Raw genomic sequence first — 20,498 nt, forward strand, 5'->3', positions numbered from 1 at the left:
AAAAAACCCACAATGTAAAAATGAAACAAAAAACATACATAGAATATTTTCAAATTTTAATTGGAACACTTGACTTTTTGTCCACGAACATTCCACTTATGAGGTTTTGATTTCTAAATTGGATAGATGCAATTCCAAATCAAGATTTTCAATAGTGATCTCTTCAAAATATTAATAGTCAGCCATTAATGAGAAATGGTTTGCACAATAAAGTGAAAGAAATTTTTAAACTGTTCAAGTATATAAACCATATGAAATTATATTAAGGCATCTAATAGTTCTTTTCTTTCACCCATAGTTGCAATTTTGAAATTTCTTGTGAAAATCATGACTTTAAAATCTAACCAAACTTTCAATAAAATGATTTAAGATAATCAAACATTTTAGAATCTCTAATGTGCACAACTAGTCTTGGGACTAGCTTAGATACCGTTAAGTGGGAAATTTATTCCTGATTGGACAAAAGTACTGGATATATGGGAATACAGAGAACCAAGGCCACTGTCTGGGACTCCATTCAGGCTCCTCACTACACCCTCAGCCACAATGGACCACTCTGTGGCCTAATGGAGCTCATACTGTAGGAGAAAATGTCCCAATAAAAATGTAGAAAGGAGAGACCCCGGCCATGATGACTAAGCAAAGTCTAGCCAACTGTCCCAACCACCCCTCCCCCACACATCTGCTTCTGTAAATTTGTTTCCGCACCTACTACCTTGCCTGACGTCACTCCGGTCCAACTAGTCAAGCATGGACCCGGAAGACGTAGCCCATAAAAGCCTTGTGAAACCCTTCTTCCGGGCTCAGACTCTGGAGATCGATCTCCTCTGAGCCCGCCGGTGTAATAAACCTGAGTTCTCCAACTCTCCGAGTGCTCGCTTGGTTTCTCGCCAGGTCAAAGAGCTGATCCACTGCAGCCGCAAAGCTGCCGGAGCTGGTACGCTACAGCCACGGGGCTGTCGCCAGAGCTGATACGCTGCAGCGCAGGGCTGCTGGGTATCTGCCGTAACAATACTCCTCCATAGCACCATGAGCTCCTTAGGATGGGCTGAACTCCAGCCTCACATATGGGTCTACAGCAATGTATTACTAAAACAAAAAGCCTGGATTAAAATTTTAAATATAGAGAATAGAAGCAAAGAAATAATGGAAGGACTGGAGGAAGTCGTAATGAACTAAAAGATACAGTTTCATTGACGATAGGGGGGTAAAACAATAAATATTGCATACCTATTATTAGATAGATGCAATATGCCAGGTAATTCTTTATATAACCTCAGATTCTTTTACTTGTCTTTTTAGGTCCATGCCCAAGGCATATGGAAGTTCCCAGGCTAGGGGTTGAATTGGAGCTGCTGCTGCTGGGCTACACCACAGCCACAGCCATGTGGAATCCCAGCCATGTCTGTGACTTACATCACAGCTTATGGCAATGCCAGGTCCTTAACCCACTGAGCAAGGCCAGGGGTCGAACCTGCATCTTCATGGACACTAGTCAGATTCATTACTGTTGGGCCACGATGAGAACTCCATCTTACAGGTTCTTACAACAGCTTTCTTAAGATGGTATTATCATCTCAATTCCAGATTGATTGTATAAATCAATATCAAGAAAGAATAATCATATGGGCAAGCTCACAGAACTAGTGGGGAACTGGGTTTCAGTTCCAGGTATATCTGACTAGAAAGTCCATGATATTATTCTCTGGAATCAATGGGCTTGGTTCAGTTTTTAGCTCTATTACTTACTAGTTATGTAACTTTAATTTATTTAAACTCAATACCACTTGGCTCATCCTAAATAAGAGGTAATAAATGATCCCTGTCTCAGAAAGTTCGTTGTCTTCAAAACAAATGAGATAATGTATCAGACATCATATTGTGGTGAGGCCCAACTATCACTAGTTACTATATTAAACGCTCAAACAGCAAGTGCTTAACTTCAAATTTGGTGCATAGAAAGTCTCAAAGTTGTTAGTTATCATTATAGTTGTTGCTATTACCATTACCTCATGGATTCAGTTTCTTCTGATTTTGAGTAAATAACTGACAAGAAATTGTAAAATATGGAAAGCCAAGATTTCCTGCTCTGTTTACTTCCAACTACCTTTGATTCTCACAACCACCTGCTGCCTTGCATGGGTGGGGAATAGTAAAAGATGATTTTTTTTTTTTTTGCTTGTGGTGTCATAGAGAAAATACGATCTTTATTGTCAGAACACTTAAGATTTAAGTCCTAGCTCTACTAGTTAATAGTCCTTAGATTTTAGGGTGGTGGGGTAAGCCAGTTAGCCTTTCTTAGCTTCAATTTCCTCATGTCTAAAATTGGGCTAAATAAAGGAAATTTTGTTTATGGATGGAAAGCTAAATAATATAGCATATTTTAAACACCTGGGAAATGTTTTGGCAGATAGTAGGATATTAATAATTAATAAATATTGCATTTTTAAATGTCTTTTTAATTTTTTTATTAAAGTATGACATTTACAGTGTTGTGCCAATTTCTGCTGTGCAGATGTGGTACATGTATACAATGGAATGCTCTTCAGCCATTTTTTTATTTCTTTATTCCAGCTTCATATATGCACATTATTTCTTTATTAGGTTTCCCTCTGAATTTAGCATTAATCTAGACCCTGAAAGTACAGTATGGCTTCTAGGTTCACTGGAAATGGATCTGACACCTGGAATCTCAGAAGAAAAAAGGGGGCTTAAGCTTTGTGAGGTTCAAAGGCCATTTGTCCCCTTGATATTGATTTTCTTAAATCAGACAGTAGCCAAGACCCTGGGAGAAGTAATTGAACTGACAACAGGCAGGTCCAGGTTATTAATAATTGAATAGCCTTGGACATTCTTGATGACTTAATTTAATGACAGAATGGAGATCTGAAGCCGAAATGCCTGGAGATGGGGTCAATGGCTAGGTCTCTAAGGAGAAAGGAAAACATGAGTTATTCCTAAGAGTTTATTTCATACAACAAAACATTTTATAGTAGTCCCAAATATGAGGGACTGGTTTTGGTTTTCTCTTTTTCAAGGAAACCAAAATTTTAAAGGCTTGAAAATTGCCACAATATTTATATTTATTTCTGCCCTTATTTTGGAAAACAGACTTGACTAGAGTTATGGGATTGGAGCTTTTGTAACTCAGGGTGGAGATCTTGGATAGCTTACTTTTTTATCCCTTGGATTCAAATATCAATTTTCCACATATTGATTTCATGACTGAACAAGTTAGTTACCATCTCTAAACCTCAGTTTCCACATCTATAAAATGGAGATACAGATACTTTGTTATAATGATTAGAAAATATGTAAAAAATTAAAAATAATATAAAATTTCTGGCACTTGACATTAATACCTCACACAGTAAATATTTGTTCAATGAAAAAAAATACTTGAATTTTGATGCTTCTCTGTTTTACTGCCTCTGGACAGAAAAGCTAAACTATGGTAACCTTTTGAAAGCTTTTCATTTTCTCTGACTGTTTAGGCTGTACTTGCCCTGGTCCTTATACTCTTTTCTCTAGACTATTTCAGTGGCCATTTAATGCCCTTTAACCTCAGTTCTCTTTTCTTTCCCAATCTCTCCTCTCCACTTGTGACAAAATTGTTATTAAAACAAAAGCCCGGAGTCCCCATTATGGCTCAGTGGTAACAAACCTGACTAGAATCTATGAGGACATGAATTTGATCCGTGGCCTCGCTCAGTGGGTTAAGAATCCAACATTGCCGTGAACTGTGTTGTAGGATACAGACTCGGCCCAGGTCCTGTGTTGCCGTGGCTGTGGTGTGGGCTGTCTGCTGTAGCTCCAATTTGACCCCTAGCCTGGGAACTTCTATATGTTTCACTGGGCCCAAAAAAAGGCACACAAAGACCTGATTTCTTTTAACTCTACCACCCTTTGCGTAGCGCTTTATCATTTAAAACATTCCAGCCCACCCCCACCCCCATTTGAAATGTGAGCACCTGAGAGTGAAGGGACTTAGCCAAGTGCCTGTGCTCCTATAAATTCATGATAAACATAGAGCTGAACCCAGTGCCCCTGGCCCCTAGCTAAGGACAACAAAGAGGGAACAGACCTATGTCCTCTGGTTCTAGTCAGAGGGGTACTGAACAGTTACAGAATTTTTAAATTTCACTTTTGTACTTAGCTATTATCTTTAGTTTTGCTGAACTTCAAATACACTACTGTTATTAATTATAATACTCTTCATTTCCATGCAAATTCTAGGTCCACCTATAGAGAGGGCACAATTAATAATAACTAAAACTTCTATAATATTCACTATGTGCCAATAATGGTTCTAAACACTGTATATGTATTAACTTATTTAATTCTCATCTGTAAGCCTAGGTACCATTATTATCCCAATTTCTCGTATGAGGAAACTGAGGCACAGAAAGGTTTAATAGCTTGGTAAGGACACAATTTGAGAATGGTAGAGTGGGATTAAAACTCAGGCTTCCAGGTTCCAGAGTCTATGTTCTTTTTGTTGTTTTTGTTTGTTCATGGTTTTTTTTTTTTTTTTTTTTTTTTTTTTGGTAGGGGAATGGGGAAAGCATATAGAAGTTCCCAGGCTAGGGGTTGAATCAGAGCTGCAATTGCCAGCCTATATATACCACAGCCACAGCAATGCAGGATCCGAGCCACATCTGTGACCTACACCACAGCTGAAAACAGTGCTGGATCCTTAACCCACTGAGCAAGGCTAAGGATCGAACTCACATCCTCATGGATACTAATTGGATTCCTAACCTGCTGAGCCATAACAGGAACTCCCAGAGTCTTGTGTTCTTAAGTGCTATGCTAAGATAGCAGGAACACACTGAATTTCTGTGGGCACCATGTATCCTGTTGGTAGCTAGTCATATGGCTTCCTTTAACTCTGCTGATTTTTTCCATCCTAATTATCAGGAAGTGGCAACTTGAATAGCACGGTTGTCTGATAAGCTTTACTCTCTTTCTTTTTCAGAGAGTCATTTTCAACATTGTTAACTTCAGCAAAACTAAAAGTCTTTATAGAGATGGGATGGCCCCTATGGTGAAATCCACCAGCAGACCAAAATGGTAAGTGACTCACAGAATGGGACCTCCTTCCGGTTGGTGAGTTGACTGAGGGCTTACGTGAATATCCTGAATGGCTCCGGCTTTGCCTCACTGGCACGAAGAAGAGTTAGAGAGGTTTTGGATGTTCCTTGTCTGTTCTTTGAGAATGTTGGAATAGGAAACAGTTTCATGTTTGGAGTCACTAGCGTTCTTTTATGAGGGAAGGTACAATCAGTTATTTGGTAATCTTTCTGTCTCGTTTCCCTTTTATCATGGCATCTTTGGAAGCATAATTAAAGTTGATTCTGTTTTTTTTTTTTTTTTTTTTCCTTCTGACCCGAGCATATACATTGTACAATAACCTAGGAAGACATTGGGAAATACAGTTAAGTAGATTTCCTTTGCTTTGCTTGTTTTGTTGTGGTGTTTTTTATAGACATTGTGTGAGTTTTTTGGATGTAAATGTCATTTGTCCCATTGCTATAGTGAGGATAAGGAGAGTTGAAGAGGATTACCTAATAACAGTAATGATGACTGCTGCCGCTTGCTGAGAGAGCCCGTTCTTTGTCAGATGTTTCACATTTGCTGTTACTAGTCTCACGACAATTTTGCAAGGGAGATTTTAAATAGTCCTACATTATAGATGAAGGAATTGAAGCTACATGAGGTTAAGTACTTTCTCATGACCACAGGCAGTAAAGGGAGGAGTCTGTGTTATGTTTATTAACCTGCACTACTATTCAAACCAGTTAATTTGTTCATCCATCCATTCATTTAAAATAGATTGAGTGCACCAAAAGGAGAGTTTTAAAGACAGAAACCAAGTGTTACTCATCTGTCACACAGTAGGTGTTAAGTGAATGCCTGTTGAACTGAACTGAATTCATGATGAAAATTTACATGAAAAGTGCCAGGCACTTGCTAACTGCTCAATAAATGTCATCTATTATTAATAGTATTATGTAGAACACTATACAAATGCAAGGAATTGTTAATAATATTCTAGCTTTGATCCCTGTTCAAATTTTAATGACTAGTGAGAAGATCATCTCCAAATGTCTATATTTATAGAAAGCTAGCAATTCATAAATATTGAATTGTGCTTTTATCTACAAATGATACTTGGAGATTTTCTGTAAATGCTGGGCTGAGAAACTCAGGTTTGTAAAAGTGTAGGTATTTGATGATGATAATCAAAACTGTTTATTAAAACATAAAAATATGTTCTTGGGCCTGTTTTTTTATGTTACTGCTTCACGTTATCTATACTACTGGTCCTCAATTTCCTTTTGAGAGTGAGAGCTGAACAAAGGGTAGGCTTTTGCTTTGAGTTTCTGAATTTAGCCCGAGTGGATAATAACAGAGCACTTCTCTCTGTTAATAGACTCATGTGTAGATTCTTACTTCAGACCTTGACAACAAAGGACATCACTGTTGACCTACTCACAAGGACCTTAAAATAACATTGTAATTCTTTCACTGGACTCTGTTTTGGGATCTTACACAGCAATGATAACAGTATCCTATTTCTCCAAAGTGTTCATTTTTGGAGTCTTTTCTTTTTGTGTGCTTTTAAAAATCCTTAATCCTTAATTATTTCATTTCATTTTGTTTTGTTTCTCACTATCATTTGGGTTCTCTCTGTCAGGGCTCTTGACAAGATTTTGAGATATTAACGAGTCCTTGCATTTATAATGCCTTAGATTTAAGTTTCCATTTTCAACCAGTATTGGCAATCACTCCACAGCATCTGAAATCACTGGACTTCTCTAATGGTCTAAAAGAGAAAACCAGGTGTGTAGTAGTTGAAGCCAGGAAAGCACAAGGAACTAGAGTATATAAAGTTGTTGATCTATCCAATCTCCTCTATTTTCTACTTTATCATCCCCAAACCTTGGGCACAAAGCTTTTTACATTCCTTCATACTCTTCCTTCCTCAAGCAAGATGTTTAGGTATTTATTTACTTAATAGGACCTTATTGAGCACCTTAATGTGCCACGCACTATAGCTATTGGGAATACCCAGTATGGATATGACAGAAATTATGTATTCCCAAAGGGGACTTTAATTTTAGAATGCTATTACCTGATCTCTATAGGCCATAATTGTTATACTCCTTTCTACTGGTTTGTTCTGAAGATCCTCTCTGTCCCTTTGGAGCTTTCTGTGTAGGACTTTTTTCCAGTTCCTTGTATTGATTATCAGTATCTGAGCCTATCTTTCAGTAATCATTATCCTAAATGTTCCCAGGGTAACATAAAGAAGTATATGTAACTATTTCACTCTCAGATTATTAGATTTTATTGGTTCTATGGAGTTCCACAATTTAGGATTCTAAACAACATTCCAACTCAAGGCTGACAGGTGGCATACAGATTTCAATATTAGAATATTTTTTCTAATGTCTTCCTAATTCTCGTTTCTCCAGTACTTGGGTAACCACCATAACAAAAAGAGAAACAGGTGGTCATTTTCTTGTCTAGGGGTTTTATCTCCTTTAATATTACAAATAGGCCTTGAGGATATTTTTACCTCATGAAAAACATTAAAAACTAAATTTCCTGCATGGAATACATAGCAAATTGGGAAAACAAACTTTCTTCACATTTTCAAGGTGAAATAAACATTCTTCTTCACCTCTCACAGGGACTGTAACTGATCCCAAGCAAAAGTGTCTTCAGGCCTCAGCATGGGTCTGGTAATCAATTAGTTGTAGAAGCAAAAGAAGCAACTGAAAAACCATTATGCAAATAAATATGTGGCCACTCAAAGCTTTTCTGCCTTGAGGAGATAAAGCCAGCATACCTAGCAGCAAAACGGAGAAACTGGAAGATTCAGAAGTTTTCTGCCTATTGAGTTTATTTTAATACTGTTTGCAGATTAGACTTTCAAGGAGTGTTGGTTGTTAGAACTGTGTAGCATCAAGTTATGGCAACCATAACTCATTAGTATTTTTAAAATATTGTCAAAGGCTGAAATTGCTATGTGCTGGACACTGTTGGAAACCAGCATTACAAAATAGCTGATAACTGTGCAGAAACTAAACCTAGGATATTTACACAACTATTAAGTGGTGCCATTAGCCAGAGACCTCAGGACTCCACCTTTACTGCTCCTCCCATATTCCATGCATAGGAAGGGCAGAGAGAGGGGCATAAAGAGGCAAGAAGTAGCATGCAGATGTGTGTCTTTTGGTAGACATGAAATAACTTCTCAGATCGACTTGTCCTTCATAGTAGATTGAGGATATTGGACTAAATCTTAGAGATAGCTTTCATTTAACACATTTTTTTTACCACATTTTTATTGAGCATCTAACTTTGTGCTATGTATGACCTGGAAAAAAATATATATGTATATTATATGTTGTTGTTGTTGTTGCTGCTGCTGTTTAGGGCAGTACCTGTGGCACATGGATGTTCCCAGGCTAGGGGTCGAATTGGAGCTACAGCTGCCAGCCACAGCCACAGCAATGCTGGATCCAGGCCAAATCTGTGATCTACACCACATCTCATGGCAGATCCTTAACCCACTGTATGAGGACAGGGATCGAACCCAAGTCCTCATGGATACGAGTTGGGTTTGTAACCTGCTGAGCCACAATAGGAACTCCCTGGATTGTATTTTTAAAATTTTGTTTTTTAGAGGTTTAAATGAAACACAAACATAAAAAGGTACAATGTAAGGAGCATTGCACTAAAAACCATTAGGGAGGTATATAAGGTGTGCTGTAGATTAGAGATGAAGAAGAAAATGATACCATTAGGTTGAGGGAGAAAGGGAGAAGCTTTGGGGGCAGGTGGTATTTCAGCTAGATCTTAAGGAAATAGGACAAGAACGAAATGTAGGAAATGGGATTCTAAATCGAAGATACAACATGATGAGCCATGATACCTCTTTCACGAACTTGAGTTTCTTCACTGTAAAAAGTATGTAATAATACTTTCTCATAGAGTTGTTATAAGAAATAAATGTGAAAAGGATGTGTAAAATTTTTTTAAAGTCTCAAGGATCTTATTAATTCAATAAATTTCCTGACCATTTCTTTTCTTTGACTCACCCATCCAACGCTGACTTTATGAGCATTATTCTTTCTCTCTCTCCTTTCCTTCTTCCTTCCCTCCTTTCCTTCCTTTATTCTTTTCTCCCTTCCTTCAGCTTGTCAGTAAATTCTTACTGAGTAGTTACAATGGACGAGGAATTAGGTAAGATGTTAAAATAAAACAAGAAAGAGATAGAATTACTGTTCTCATAGAGTTCATCATTTACTGGGCTAGACATTAAACGTGTAACTTTAGATAAATATGAAAACTATTACAGCAGAGGGAATTCACCATGTTATAAAAACTATTCAGCATGCTGTATAGCATATAAATATTAGTCAGCTTCAAGGATAAAAGACTTTTCTCAGGCATGTTATTTATACTGAGAGCTGAAAGATGAATAAAAATTAGATCGTAACAGGTGGGGATATGTGTGAAGTAATAGGATGTGTTTGAAGGCCAAGAGTTGAAAGAGAACATCACGTCTTTGATGAACAAAGGCCTTTGTGATTGGAGCATGAAATTCTAAGGAGAAAGACTAGAGAGGTAGGTAGGAGGGAAATTGAGGTTAGCCTCATAAACCAAGCTAGAGAGTTAGACTTGATTCTGAGGGCAATGTGAAGAAACTGAAGGGATTTACCAAGAGCAGGACATGATTGGCAATTTAGAAAGGTTAATCTCGTTACTGAATAGAGAATATCTTGGAGGGTAAGAATTGTTTAAAGGTGTCTGGTATACCTTAAACTGATTATGGATTAGAGTGACAAAAGTAGGGATGAAAATAAGTGGATGGATTTGAGTGGAAGATTGAATAGACTTGACTTTGTGATTGATAAGATATGAAGAATAAAAGGGAGGAGGGTCTTGTGTGACACCACGTTTTCTAGGATAGGCAACAGAAGCAATGGCGGTACCATTTACTAAAGTTAGGGACTATAGGACAAGGGACAATTTTTGGCAAATTTGGTTGGATAGGGGTATGATGGGCATGGCCTTGGAATCATTCAGCTAGAACTGCCTGGATGACATGCAAGCAGAGACAGCAAGTAGGTAATAGGGCATGTCAATAAGAAGGTCAAGACATGAATATGGAGATGTAGATTCAGAAGTCATCAGCTTATAGATGATAACCAAAACAGTGGGAACATATGTGATCCCTCGGGGAGGTCATATGGATTGAAAAAGAAGATTAGAGCAGGACTCTGAGAAATCTACATTTAAAGGTCAGATAAAGGATAAGAAACACAAAAGGAGATGAGAGGTATTGGCCAGAGAATAGGAAGAAACCAAGAAAATGTGGCATCATGACACCGAGAAGACAGAAAGAGGGAGTGGCTAATACTGCCAACTGCTACTGAGAGGTCACAGATAATTAAAGTCTTTAAATGCTGTGTGCTTGTAGTGACATGAAGAGGCTTTGGTGAGTGCACTTTTAGTGGTATGGGGAGAGTCCAAGCCAGACTGTGAGTTTGGGGATGGAGAAAGTGTGAAGAAATGGAGACCATAAATACGTACAGTCCTTTCAAAAATTTGGCTGCAAAAACTGAGGAAAGAGATACAAACCCATGCAATAGACAGCAAGTAAACAGGCAATTAAAATGATCTTTTGAATTAAATGCACAGAGGTATGTACAGATAAACAATAGATCTAGTATTCTTGCTAAATGGATAATTTTTAACCTTACTCTTGTCAAAAAATATCTGAAATTTTAAAATTAATGTTTTCTTCCTGAAATAATGGTGATTTACTCTATCATTACAAAATAATATTTTGTAACATTGTAAATTCATAAATTAATATTTTGTAAAACAATTGTCATATATTTAAAATTAAATTACATACCCTTGCCCCTCCATGTACCTATCTTCCTTCCCTGCTTTATTTTTCTGTATTCTACTTATTTCTTTCTAACAAACCTCTATTAGAAAGTAAACTCCATGAGAACAGAAATTTTTGTCATTTTTAAAAATTTCCTTCTATATCTCTAACATCTAGACTGTGCCTGACACGTAACAGACATTCAATTAATATTTGTTAAATAAACAAATTAATCCATTATCCCTGCACTAAACCAAACAAGTACCTTTAATTTTATGTTTTCTTTTTTAGTTTGTTTCTGCATTTTTTACAATATAATGATTAAATATATATATATTTATCTTCTGCTTTTTTCATTCAATACTATATCAAAGCAATTTCTCCTGTTTTTTTTTTCCTAATGTTCATTATAGTTATACAAGTTAGAGAATTTTTTATTGTTTTTGTATATCACAAATTACTGTACCACAAATTACTGTTTATTAATTTTTTAAATCAGCTCCCAAGAGAGAGATTGCAGGGTTAATGATTGTAAGCTCCTGGTATACATACTCTCAAAATATGTTATATCATTTAAAATGTTACTCTTGTTTGGTCTTTCACTCTTGCCAGTTTTACTGAAATCTGACAGTATTAGGAATTGGCATTGAGGAAGTTCCCTGGTGGTCTAGCGGGTTAAGGATCCAGTATTTTCACTGCTGAGACATAGGTTTGATCCCTGGCCTGGGGACTTTTGTATGATGTGGGTGCAGCTTAAAAAAAAAAAAAATGTTGTTGAACAAAATGACTAATTTAGGAGCTGTATAATGGTCCTTGCAATTGTTTTGTTCTCCTTTAAGTTTTATATTTTAAGACTATTGGCATTAATGCAATGACACAAAATCAAGTTTCCAAAAATAAATATACATGCATTAAGAAGAAATAGCAAAACGTTACAGACATCTGGTTCTGGAAGAAGATGGAATAGATGCATTTCTCTCTATTTGTTCAAATACAGCTGAAAAACCCCACACATTACTTATGGAACAAACCTAGAAGACTCTGAAAGGTGAAGAGAAGAAGGAAGACTTTCTAAGAGGCTTCTTAGGACTTGAGAAATGATACAGTGATGAGAACCCTGGGTTTTATCATTGCCTTATAAATGCCAGAATGGTTGCTCAAGAACCCAGCAACCTGGAAATGCCAGTGGGCGCAGACAAAAGCCATTCCTTCCCAAACGCCTGTTCTTGCCAAACAAAGGACCAGGATAGTAAGATGGGAAAACTTTCAGATAATAATTAATACTGTAGCCTAACTGGAAAAAATCTGCAGCCCCATCTCCTCCCTCACCAACAAAAGGTGAGTGGGGAGCCTAGAATTCCATTGGCTCTAAACCTTTGACCAGGTGGTATCAGAGACAAGTAGAGAACCAGGACTTTCATTCCTCTAAACGCCCCTCTCCTTTCTGTGATGTCAGGCCACACGAGGAAGCTGGATTTTCACCACCATCTGAAGATGGGTTCAATAGCAGAGTGCAGGGGAACGGAGAAAAGAATAAATGAATGTGAGGATGGAACAACAGAAGTTACCCCTTCTAAACAATAGAGAAAAAAATAGACTTAAAAAAATGAGCAGCCCCTCAGGGACTTATGAGTCAATAAATCTAACATTCATGCCATTAGGATTCTAGAAGGAGAGGAGAAAGAGAATGGGATGGAAAAAAAGTATTTTAAATGGTGGAAATCTCAAATTTGATAAAAGGCATGATCCTACAGATTCAGGAGACTGAGTGAACCCCAAACAGCAAAAACTGAGGGAAATGTATGCCAAGAAATATCATTAACAAAATTCTAAAAACTAAAGACAAAGAAAGGATCTTGATAATAGTGAGAGGAAATAAGCCAGAAGGAAGTGACATAATATTTTTCAAATGCTGAAAGAAAAGAATTGTCAACCCAGAATTCTATGTACAACAAAAATATATTTCAAGCATGAAGGAGAAATCAAGACCTACTCTAAACGAATGGATAAAGGAAGTTCTTGAAACACAAAAGAGATAATAAAAGAAGGATTCTTAGAATATCAGAAAGGAAGAAAACACAGAAAGAGTGAAAGTATGGGTAAATACAATAAACTTTCCTTTTTTCTGTGTTCTCTAAATTATGTTTGGAGTTCCCTGGTGGCCTAGCAATTAAGGACTCAGCATTATCACTGCTTTACTTTAGGTTACTTCTGTGACTTGGGTTTGATCTCTGGCCTGGGAACTTTTATATGTCATGGGCACAAGCAGCCAAAAAAATTATTTGGTGTTGAAGCAAAAATTATAATAATGTCTGATGTTTTCAATGTATGTGGAGAAAATATTTATTACAAGCATATATGGAAAGATAAAGGGACTTAAAAGAAGGAACAGTTTCTACAGTTCACTCAAATTGGTAAATGTCAACACTAGTAGATTGTGATGTTATATATGCATATTATAATAGGATGGTGAAGGAGAGGCAGCAGGGTATGAATATATAGGAGTGATATCTGGGAGACCTTTGTTGCAATGAGATAATTCTGTATCTTAATTGTGATGATGGTTACATGTGATAAAATGGTGTAGAGCAGGATGAACTGGGACTTTGCTGGTTAGTAGATGAAAGCTCTTACTTTTAGAATGGGTAAGCCGTGAGGTTCTGCTATATATAGCTCAGGGAACTATATCCAATCACTTGTGACAGATCATGTTGGAAGATAATATGAGAAAAAGAATATATATGTGTGTGACTGGGTCACTTTTCTGTACAGCAGAAATTGACAGAACATTTTAAATCAACTATAATAAAAATTTTTAAAAAGGTATAGAACTATACACACACGTTGTAGCAATGCAAATTTCCTGATTTGATACAGTACTATAGTTATGAAAGATGCAGCCTTTGAGGAAAACTAAAAGGGTACATAAGATCTCTCTGAACTTGTTTCACAAATCCATGAGAATCAGTAATTATCTCAAACCCCCAAATTAAATCCATATTACTTAACTCTCTTCCCTCAATAAAAAGCCCCCAAAGCATAAGAATAGTTTGAAGAATGTAAAAAAGTAGAGAAGGCTTTTGAGGCTTTATAGGGATTGAATGAGGGGTGGGGGAAAAATACGGGGAGGGATCTTTTGAAGCCAGACATGTAACAAAAGGAAAAACTACAAAAAATTAGTCCGGGATAGATCATGTGACCTGAGGAAGTACGGAATTAGAAATAGGGCAATGGGGGAGAGCAGCATGCACTTGAGTTTGTGTTCAACCTCTGGGACGTCTACTAGCTCCTTGAAGGACCCAGGAGTGAGTCATATAACCTCTCTGTGCCACGTCCTCACACAGAACCCAGCAAGGTTGTTCACTCTAGATCATCTTCACACTCTGCCGCCTGGAGAGTTCTTGCCCAGGCAGGGATAGAAGCCAGCGTAGATGCGGGCCATTTGCTCCTATTTCCACCAGAACAGATATGCTTTTGTCCTCTCCCCTTGTCAGTGATCTGCGTCAAATTTTGTTTTAAAAAGAAATACGCTGATATCCCTCCCCCCTTTGTGTAAAAGAAATTATTATCCACAGTATTTCATATGGGAAAATAGAACAGAAGGAGGTAGATGAATTGCCCCCAATCATACAGAAAGTAAAAACAAACAGAGCCTGGAGCCCACGTGGGGACTGACTTGTAGGCCTGTCACTTTCCTCACTGCTACCACATTGCCATCAAATAAAGCTTGAAAACTTTGAGCTTGGTGACAACTTCTACCAACTTCTAAACATTGAGTTTTATACAGCGCAGCCTGCAAATAGGAACTGTTAAATACCAAAGGGCTGCCAGCATATGGTGAGTTCTAGAGCTCCTTCTGTTGCAGGGGATGACTCCCTGTCAGGGAGAAGTAGTGGCGCTTCCTGCCCTGGGAGGGAGGGTGGACCCTATCAGAATCAGCGTTCCCAATTAAAGTATAGGGCATGCCGGCAAAGTAGTATAGTTACTGGTATTGTCTTAGTCTCAAAACTCAAATTGAAAGAAGCACAGGAGGGAGGAGGGAAAGAACCTCCCAATCCCAGTTGTAGTGTAGTGAGACAAATGAGGAAATAAATGAGAGCTGAAGAGAATTTGCTGAGTAATGAACCAGAAGGTAGTGGCTTCCAAGATCCTCTTAAACACAAACTATGGCCTAAATTACTAGGATTCTAGGCTCTTTGTATGGAATTCAGTTCAACTCAAGATTAATGTCCATTATTCTGTCATAAACAGGTTTCAGATCTTGTGCTGGATGCTTTGAGTCTTGCAGGACTTTGGAAAGGTACCTATCATTTCCCCAATTTTTCAAATAAGGATACTGAGGCTCAGGGTAATTCAGTAACTTGCCCTAGCAGTTTAGGAAAGCAGAGCTGGGATATGAATATAGATTCACTAATTTCAATCTTAATCATTTTCCCTATTCTAATATAGTAGTGCTTAAGAGCTTAATTAAGCTTTGGAGTGGAGGGATCTGAATTTGAACCTTGCTCTCTTGGTGTCTGTCATGAGAAGGGCATGTAACTTGCTCAAAGTCATACAGCAAGTAAGTGCAGTACAGAGCCTGGTGTCCATGTGGGACTGATTAGCAGACCCATCACTTTCCTCAGTGCTTCCCCACTGCCTCTCTTTGCTTGTACTACAGGAAAAGGGGCTGACATATGTTAGCTTGGTGTAGGAAAAAAGTGCTAGCTTTGAGGTCAAACAGTTGAACCTGAACTCAAACTCAGCTCTTGCTTTTGGGCAATACTAGTAATAGCTACAACTAATTAACCTGAAATAATACAGTGTAATAAAATGCTGTTTGAATGATGTCTCTCACAGCAGACAGGCCAGGGCTTGAGCGAGAGGACCCAGTGTCTGTGATCGGTCCTGCAGACATCCCGGAAGGAGGGAGTTCGAGTGATTAAGTGATTAACTATGTACCCAAAAGCCCTCATTTTGCCCATGAAGAAACTAAGGGCCGGATAAATATTTGTCTGAAGACTCCAACTACTCTGCAAGAATTAGATTTGAACCCAGTCCCTCTAACTCTTTGGCCGCAATATGAAACAGTCTGCACAGCACTTCACTGTTACAAAATGATTTTGTGTCATGATATTCATCACAATAGCTCCAGGAGGCAGGAAAGTCAGAAGTTATCACCTCTAGGTAAGGAAACAGGCTCAGAAAAGGGTGCCTCAACTACTCAGGGGTAGAGAGCAAAAACTCTGCCCCAGATCTGTGTGATTCTTAGTGATGCTGTTTCCATTACCCACTCCTGACTGGTAGGAAGTGTTTCCATTATCCACTCCAAACAGGTTTCCTTGAAAGTATGGGGTTTCCTGCAATGTAGGACTTTAGGCTTTAGTTTTAAACTGAGAATATCCTGGGAAAACCAAAACAAATTGGTCATCCAACTCCTGAGTGAGGAGGCAAAAATGAAGACTCAGGGAGGTAACTCTAACGACAGCAGAGGAAAGACCCTGTGTTAATATTTGGAAGACAAAACCAAAGGCCACACACACACAAAAAGTTAGTATATTCCACAAATACTCTAGACGGTTTTATCATTAATGCTAATGTAATTACCAATTACCCTTGAACATTTTCATGTAAAATAATAGTCCCCGGAGAGTTAAGTTGGCATTTAGGTTAAGTTTCAAAGTGTCCCCTTCCCACCTTAGGTTAGGGATCACTAAGAAAACCTGAACATTTCCATGAAACTTTCACTGGCATTATCTTAAAATTTCTGCTTATCTTAGTAGTTTAAGAGTTAGAAAGTGTAGAAGAAACAGATTAGAAGTAGAAATCTAAAAAGTGGAGTCCTAGACCTTATAATACTGTTCTGAGATTTAAACAATTGAAAAAGATCCATATTATAAAAAAAAATCTTTGTATAAAAAGGTGGTCATTATTGGATGATCGATAATGACAGAAACTCCAACCAACCTAAATGTCCAAAACCCGGAAAATTATTAAGTAAATTATAGTGTGTCAACTTGATGCAGTATTATGTAGGCTTAAATATAGTTTCCAAGCATTTGTAATAACATGAGAAAAGGCTGATCTTATATAAAGTAGAAAGTAGGTTATAATACTATATATAATTTTTATGATAGTATGAAACCTATATATATGTATTACATATACACACTTATAATACTGTTAAGTGGTGTCTTTGGATGGTAGGATTATGGTAGATTTTTATTTAGTTTTTTATATTTTTAGAAATTCTACAATTTTATATTTGTGAAAGACCAAAGTAATATTTATTAAAAATCAAATAATTTATTAAATGATATTTAAAAATTACATTTGGAATGAGACATACCACTTTTCTAGGGCTCAGTTTCCTCATCTTAGTAAAATAATGTATCCTATCCCTCTCATCTTCCAGGAAATTATTGAGATCAGTTAAGACACTGAAAGTGAGAGAGTTAAAGGCATTTGGATGTACAGGCCATGAGCAAAAATCAAATTTTGATTTAAGAGAGGAGATGGACAGACCCATAACCCTACCAGTCACCTGTGCAGTGATATGTTTGAACTGCACCTATCACCTTGCAGAAGCTGATTATTAAGATTTCAGCAATTTTATGAGCTGCTTCTAAACCATTGGTAGTTTGCAATCATCTTGTATTTGTGTCATGGAAATTGAAAAAGGCTACAAATTAGGCCTTTACATGGCTTTAATACAGAAATTCAGATAAATTTCTCAGAAATTAAATTATGAAAAAACACATGGAGGCCATCTCTGTGGGTAAAACTGAATAAAAAGCTCTAGATTACCTCTCCACTCTGGTCATGGGGGTCTGTCAGGACACATGGCCCAGGCCTCAAGGAATTGGACCTGAAGAATATGATTCCCAAGGGAGAAAAGCCAAAGGATGCTGAGAAATCATGCTTCAGGCAGCTAGGACTCATGTGAGTCCTACAGCTCAAGGGGCAGTGCTACATCTCAAGTGACACCAGCCCCTCTCAAATGTTGTGAGAGGCTGAAGAAATGAATCAAATGTAGATTCTTATGTATTCACTGGACTGTGTCTCACTTAGATTTCCAAGGAAAACAGATGGCACATGCCCAAGTGAAGATAATTTGAGGAAAGTTTCTTTATAAAGAGCTATTGTATTAAGGATGGGTGGTATAGACCCACAAAGGACAGGGCAAGAACCTGGGGCTAGAAGCACTAGAACTGTCACTACCCTTAAAGGAGGGAGGGAGCATTTATTGTAACCTAGAAAAAGAGTTGTATCCAGTGGACTGCTTTGAAAGCAGCAGTGACCTTTGAGGAGAAATAGCCAGCCTTAGGTGACTTTACAGGGAAATATGTACCTCTGCCTCCTTCCTGTCTCTGAGTTTTTGCTGGACATCCCCCCTGGAAGACCTCCACAGAAGCCAGAAGCCCAGAATGCAGTCGATGTAATGCTAACTATATAGTCATTCAGGGACCCAGAGTGACTGTAATCTTCAATGCATAGTTTCCAGGCTTATCTGGGCATCATCTTACTTCCAGCCAGCTAGATGGGAAAAGGGATACAAAGATCCTGTGTGGGAGCTTTTCATTAGCAGTCCCCTAAAAGTGGCTCATATTACTTGCAGTCAAATTCCACAGGTTAAAATGCAGTCTAATGGCCATATCTAACTGTAAAGAAAGTCGTGAAGTGTTGTCTAGCTGTATGTGCAGGAGGAAGTAAGGGGGAAGCATGGGTTTCATTTGGTAGCTGGCAGAGTTGGCTTCACTCCCATATATCGGTATTCAAATATTTATTAAATGACTAAATGTATTTCTTCTTAAAAGCTCCTGTCACACAAGTGAAGACTTTTCTGATTCTATCAAGGAAGTATTTGTGTTTGCATCCCCTTTGTGGCACTTACCTCCCTCTACCTGAACTACAGTTACTTGTGCACATATCTTACCTGCCACCCAAAATTACATATTTCTTGAGGGGACATTCTGGAATGTGAAGCAATGACATCTATTGGGAAAAGCATTGGCTTTGGAATCATATGACTCAATTTAAGTCCTAGTTCTGCCAGCTATTATATGTGTAATCTGGGATAATTTCTTTGGCCCTCTGAGCCTTAGTTATTTTTATTGATGTTCAGGCCTATTTCTTTGGGCATCTACTAAGCCTTTTGGTTGTGAATCAGCACCTTGAATTTCCTTTCAGATTGTGTTAACTGATAAACTTCACAATTAGATTAACTTGGATTTATTTGGGGCCATGTGTTTACCTTTTAGGATAATTAAGTAGTTGGACCAGAAACAGAGACCAGAGATTTCTAAGGACCATTTTTTTCCCTGTGACTAATGAAGTCAAAATATGAGCTGACATTTAACTGCTGCTTAACTGAACTTGAGGATTCAAATTCATGATAACAAAAGAAATATAGATATGCCCAAAGATTTATTATTAAGAATGTTCATGGCAGTGTTCATTATGATTGGGAAAAATTATAAATTACTTAAATACTTACTAGCAGAGATTAGTTAAAAAGTGTTTGATATATTAAAGGATGAAGTCATTAAAAATCACACTGTAAAATAATGTTTAAAACAAAGCTATATGTGTGTGGGTGTGTGTGTATGTGTGGGTGTGTGATATACATTAAATATTGATATTGGTTTATCTGAATATTTTAAGGATTTTCTTTCTTGGTGCTTTTCTGTGATTTTCTAAATGTGCAAAAGTCTTTATTGTTGCTTTTGTAACTTACAATTTATTTTTTGACTGGCAAAACAAAAATTATTATAATTGTGCCCTTTGACTTCCTATAGCCCTTTTATGCAAATCATAATCCTCTTGAGTCTGGGATTTTTCAGATTATCAATATTGGGCAGGTCTTTGAATTTAGGATTCATATTCTTGTGCCAGATAAATCTGGGTTTGATCAGATCAATCTCTTTTATTTTTAACAATAGCTTTATTAAGTTATAATTCACACATCTTATAGTTCACTTATTAAAAATTCCATATTTTTAGTATATTTAGAGTTATACAAGTATTACTGTGATCAATTTTAGAACATTTTCATAACTGCTAAATAAAATAAAAATATAAACCTATAACCATTAGTAGCCCCTCTGCTTTCCCCAGCCCCAGCCCTATGAAACCACTAATCTATTTTCTATCTCTATAGAATTGCCTATTCCGAATATTTCATTTAAATGTAATCATACAATATGTGGTATATGTGATTGGCTTTTTTCATTCAGCATTATGTTTTCAAGGTTCATCCATATCATAACATGTCAGTATTTAATTTATTATGTCCAAATAATATTCTATTATATGGGTATGCCATATTTTAACCATTAATTGGTTGATGAATGTTTGGTTTATTTCCACTTTTTGGCTACTATAAACAATGCTGTTATGAATATTTTTGTACAATTTTTTTGTGGACCAATCTTTTCATTTCTCATGGGTGTATAACTGGGACTGGTATCGCTCAATTGTATGGTAACTCTTCTTTGAAGAACTGCCAGACTGTTTTCCACAGTGGCTATACCATTTTAAATTCTTATCAGCGGTGTATGAAGTCAAAGTCTCATTTTGATTCCTATATTTTGTTCTCCCATGT

The 20,498-nt window shown here is 37.3% G+C and overlaps 1 protein-coding gene across 1 annotated transcript in view; it reads left to right on the forward strand.

Moving 5' to 3' along the window:
* Positions 1-20,498, forward strand: part of LOC125133402 (uncharacterized) — a 758,349-nt gene that overhangs the window by 574,459 nt on the left and 163,392 nt on the right. The window contains exon 6 of the mRNA XM_047791511.1: positions 4,979-5,073. Within this exon, the coding sequence (XP_047647467.1) occupies positions 4,979-5,073 (95 nt within the window). The remainder of the gene's footprint in view (positions 1-4,978; positions 5,074-20,498) is intronic.

The sequence above is a fragment of the Phacochoerus africanus genome, chromosome 8 (assembly GCF_016906955.1).
Source record: "Phacochoerus africanus isolate WHEZ1 chromosome 8, ROS_Pafr_v1, whole genome shotgun sequence".
In the NCBI taxonomy this organism is placed as follows: domain Eukaryota; kingdom Metazoa; phylum Chordata; class Mammalia; order Artiodactyla; family Suidae; genus Phacochoerus; species Phacochoerus africanus.